The sequence below is a fragment of the Cyclopterus lumpus genome, chromosome 2, assembly GCF_009769545.1.
Source record: "Cyclopterus lumpus isolate fCycLum1 chromosome 2, fCycLum1.pri, whole genome shotgun sequence".
Classification (NCBI taxonomy): domain Eukaryota; kingdom Metazoa; phylum Chordata; class Actinopteri; order Perciformes; family Cyclopteridae; genus Cyclopterus; species Cyclopterus lumpus.
This window is the reverse complement of record NC_046967.1, coordinates 12,606,573-12,611,572: the sequence shown is the minus strand read 5'-3', so window position 1 is coordinate 12,611,572 and position 5,000 is coordinate 12,606,573. Positions and strand designations below refer to the sequence as shown.

At 42.3% G+C, this 5,000-nt stretch overlaps 1 protein-coding gene and 1 long non-coding RNA gene across 5 annotated transcripts in view; one reads left to right on the top strand and one right to left on the bottom strand.

Annotated features, from left to right (window-relative positions):
- The window catches only part of runx1 (RUNX family transcription factor 1), a 58,995-nt gene that overhangs the window by 39,773 nt on the left and 14,222 nt on the right, over positions 1-5,000 (top strand). For all 4 annotated transcript variants that reach the window (XM_034555468.1, XM_034555446.1, XM_034555452.1 and 1 more), the window contains 3 exons: positions 1,089-1,237; positions 1,318-1,428; positions 4,684-4,840. In XM_034555468.1, the coding sequence (XP_034411359.1) occupies positions 1,148-1,237; positions 1,318-1,428; positions 4,684-4,840 (358 nt within the window). In that variant the 5' untranslated portion in view covers positions 1,089-1,147. The remainder of the gene's footprint in view (positions 1-1,088; positions 1,238-1,317; positions 1,429-4,683; positions 4,841-5,000) is intronic.
- The window catches only part of LOC117746387, an 11,592-nt gene continuing 8,552 nt past the window's right edge, over positions 1,961-5,000 (bottom strand). Inside the window, exon 3 of the long non-coding RNA XR_004611314.1 lies at positions 1,961-2,461. This is a non-coding gene — a long non-coding RNA (uncharacterized LOC117746387). The remainder of the gene's footprint in view (positions 2,462-5,000) is intronic.

Here is a 5,000-nt window from a genome sequence, read left to right as displayed (position 1 = left end):
GAGGTATATTTATTGAACGTGAGGTATATTTATTGAACAAGAGGAATATTTATTGAACAAGATAAATATTTATTGAACAAGATAAATATTTATTGAACAAGAGGAATATTTATTGAACAAGAGGAATATTTATTGAACAAGAGGAATATTTATTGAATGTGAAGTATATTTATTGAACGTGAGGAATATTTATTGAACAAGAGGTATATTTATTGAATGTGAGGTATATTTATTGAACGTGAGGTATATTTATTGAACGTGAGGTATATTTATTGAACAAGAGGAATATTTATTGAACAAGATAAATATTTATTGAACAAGATAAATATTTATTGAACAAGAGGAATATTTATTGAACGTGAGGTATATTTATTGAACGTGAGGTATATTTATTGAACGTGAGGAATATTTATTGAACGTGAGGTATATTTATTGAACGTGAGGTATATTTATTGGACATGATGAACATGTATCTGTGCTGCTGTTGGGTGCCTTTGGTGCAGAGCCTCGACTTTATTGATTGTACGTCATACTTATTATTGAAATAGTCGAAGTTTCCCCAGATAAAAACACCTTATTTTTGTTTTTGAGATGACACTGTCTCGTCAATATATATATATATATATATATATATATATATATATATATATATATATATATATATATATAGATAGATAGATAGATAGATAGATAGATAGATAGATATCTATAGATATCTATAGATATATATATATATTCAATCAGATTTAAACCACCAGACAGACAGACAGACGACAGACACACAGGCAATCAGACACACAGAGAGAGACAGACAATCAGACAGACAATCAGACACAGACAATTAGACACAGACAGACAATCAGACACACAGACAATCAGACACACAGACAATCAGACACAGACAGACAGAGACAGACAATCAGACAGACAGAGACAGACAATCAGACAGACACACAGACAGACAATTAGACACACAGACGGAGACAGACAATCAGACAGACATAGACACACAGACAGACAATCAGACAGACAGGCACACAGCCCTTAGAGGTGGACTTTACCTCTGTAACTGATGTCTTCTCTCACAGAACCAGCCCCGGGCCGGCGCTACACCTCCCCCTCCACCACCCTGGCCTCGGGGGGAAAGATGGCCGAGGCCCTGCCGCTGGGCACCCAGGAGGCTGGGGGGGCCGCTCTGGTGGGCAAGCTGCGCATGGCGGACCGCGGCATGGTGGAGGTATGATGACAGACATCGCAGGATGGTGCATGTGTAACCGAATCTCCAGCTGCAGTTCAGTAATGCTGACGTCTCCGCAGGTGATCTCCGACCATCCAGGTGAGCTGGTGAAGACCGACAGCCCCAACTTCCTGTGCTCGGTGCTGCCCACCCACTGGAGGTGCAACAAGACGCTGCCCATTGCCTTCAAGGTGTGTCCCTTCACCTGACCGCTGTCATTCATAATGCTTCATGACAATAATCATAGCACATTATAACACCTTTACCTGACCGCTGTCATCATTCATAATGCTTCATGACAATAATCATAGCACATTATAACACCTTTACCTGACCGCTGTCATTCATAATGCTTCATGACAATAATCATAGCACATTACAACACCTTTACCTGACCGCTGTCTTTCATAATGCTTCATGACAATAATCATAGCACATTACAACACCTTTTATTATGACTTAAGGGCCATAACATAGTACTTATAGAATCACTTATTTTACAAGGTTTTGCGTGTTCACTTTACTGAACAACCAATGACCGCTTCTAGTGACTCAACCACATTCTAATGCATCATAGCAGTCATTATAATAGTGAGTATAATGCATTGTATACATAATTATGCAATGCTTTATAATGTGTGGAGATTGTTATAAAGCAAAATGAATATGCAGGTTTAAAAAATTCACAGTATAAATTACATAAGAATAGTACTCAATGCGTGTATATAAAAGTTTTCAAAACTCAGCTAGAATCAGTGAATTGTATTACTTTACTTTATAAATTATTAAGTTCCTTTATGTCACAGACTATATTACAGACTAATCTCTGATAATGGAGAAGAACATTGATCCATCTTTTTAATTCACTTGAAATCGTCAATGTTATGGTCAGCATAATCATTTGGATTATTCAATATTCTTTTAAACAACAATGAAAACCACGAATCTCCAACTGGTTTCCTGAGCGAGGCTCTGGGACGATGTGCTTTTAAATGGTTTTAACAACTTGGACCAATACGTCAACATCTCTTGTGTATTACTGCAATATCGTTTATGCAAAACCTTTGTTCATGAATGTAAATGGTGAGGATTTTATGCAATTCTTCTGCAACAAACCAGAAGAATTGGATTCGCCCATCTTCAGCAGCACGGCTGGATGTTCTTGCATTTCTTCACGCGTTGCATCGCGTACCGATGTGTGTACATGAGGACGGCTTTCCTGCACTTTGAGACAAAATGCATTTGTGGAAAAGCAGCTTTTAGCCACAGAACACACAACTGATTGATTTATTGAGCTTTATGCATTAGTGTGTGTGTGTTTGGTGCATTATGCATCATTATAAGTGTCATGAGCGGATGTCACTGCCTTTTACTGATAATGGATAACTGTTATAATGCACACACACACACATACACACACACACATATACATGGAGACACACGATATGTACAAGTGCAAGTGTAATGTTCAATGGCAACACACAGTACACATTGTGTGTGTGTGTGTAAATACCAGGGTTATTATCATAAACTAGATCCAGAAGAAGCAGTGGCATATGGTTGAATAAAACCTGTTATCCTTTAATCCTTGAAATGTAACCAAGCTGTTCATCTCTGGGTCTGTTTCTCCTGATCCCGGTAGTGATCCTCTGTTTCTCCTGATCCCGGTAGTGATCGTCTGTTTCTCCTGATCCCGGTAGTGATCCTCTGTTTCTCCTGATCCCGGTAGTGATCGTCTGTTTCTCCTGATCCCGGTAGTGATCCTCTGTTTCTCCTGATCCCGGTAGTGATCGTCTGTTTCTCCTGATCCCGGTAGTGATCCTCTGTTTCTCCTGATCCCGGTAGTGATCCTCTGTTTCTCCTGATCCCGGTAGTGATCCTCTGTTTCTCCTGATCCCGGTAGTGATCCTCTGTTTCTCCTGATCCCGGTAGTGATCCTCTGTTTCTCCTGATCCCGGTAGTGATCCTCTGTTTCTCCTGATCCCGGTAGTGATCCTCTGTTTCTCCTGATCCCGGTAGTGATCCTCTGTTTCTCCTGATCCCGGTAGTGATCCTCTGTTTCTCCTGATCCCGGTAGTGATCCTCTGTTTCTCCTGATCCCGGTAGTGATCCTCCGTTTCTCCTGATCCCGGTAGTGATCCTCCGTTTCTCCTGATCCCGGTAGTGATCCTCCGTTTCTCCTGATCCCGGTAGTGATCCTCCGTTTCTCCTGATCCCGGTAGTGATCCTCCGTTTCTCCTGATCCCGGTAGTGATCCTCCGTTTCTCCTGATCCCGGTAGTGATCCTCAGTTTCTCCTGATCCCGGTAGTGATCGTCTGTTTCTCCTGATCCCGGTAGTGATCCTCTGTTTCTCCTGATCCCGGTAGTGATCCTCTGTTTCTCCTGATCCCGGTAGTGATCAGATGTTCTCCAACCCATTGGTCAATTCTCCTCTGGTTCTGATGCCCCGCCCCCTGTAGCATCACTAGACGCAGTGTAAACCCATGATGTCATCATCAGGCGCTCAGAGAACCTGCTGTGGTATATAGTGTCCCCTTAGTGAGGAGGACTGTCAATCAAACCCAATATGTGACTGAACCAACAAAGTCAACCTCAGAAGGACCTACGCCTACGTTGGAACTTTATTTTGAAAAGTACGCATGCGACAGGCCGAAACTGCACACTTCCTGTGTCATGGAGGAACCACTTGTTCCTGAAGTGATGACACTAGAGACGACGACCACTGATTAAATGTTCCTATCTGACGACAGAGAATGTGTTGTTGTGTTTGTCACCACAACAAAAACACACTAAAAGGTTCTGCACAAGTTAAACATATTTAAAAACTAAAACTGAAGCTCTGAAAAACTGAAACAAAAAATAGCAAATCTGAATACTATATTTCAATTGGTAGATGCACACAATCCAATCACATTCCACCACAGGCTCAGATCAATACATGTCACTGGTCGATTATTGATATTTCAGCTCCTACCCAAGGCAACAACCAATGAAAACCCATGTTCCTGGAGGGCAATGAGCTACACCCAAAGGGTTGAAACCATCATGTGCACCTGATGGTGAGATGAGCATTGGTATGGAAATCAGCCTCCCTGGCTGTGGAGGGTGGAGGTGTTGGGAGAGCTTCCTTTCCAAAAGGGAAAATGATTTACCTTTCACTTCATCATTTGCATCTTGGACATGAAAGTTGACTGGAAAAACAGTCCCAAGCTGTTTGTTTCTCTTCAAGAGGATAACAATTCACTTTGGATAGAGCAGTGTGTGTGTGTGTGTGTGTTTTCCTTACAGGGTTAATGGTATCTCTCATATCCATTAAGGTTCAGCCATGTGTCCTAAAGCATGATGGGAACTGAACCCTGAACATGTGACGATCCAACCATTCATTGACAGACATGTACTGTTCTGAAAGGTGATGTTTAAATAAAGTTATTATTATTGTCAATAGGTGGTTGCCCTGGGCGACACCCCGGATGGCACCCTGGTGACGGTGATGGCAGGAAACGATGAGAACTTCTCCGCTGAGCTCCGCAACGCCACCGCCGCCATCAAGAACCAGGTGGCCAGGTTCAACGACCTGCGCTTCGTGGGCCGCAGTGGAAGAGGTACACACACCAGTGATGTCACACACACACACACCAGTGATGTCACACACACACACACCAGTGATGTCACACACACGTGACGTCACACACACACACACACACCAGTGATGTCACACACACACACCAGTGATGTCACACACACACACACACACCAGTGATG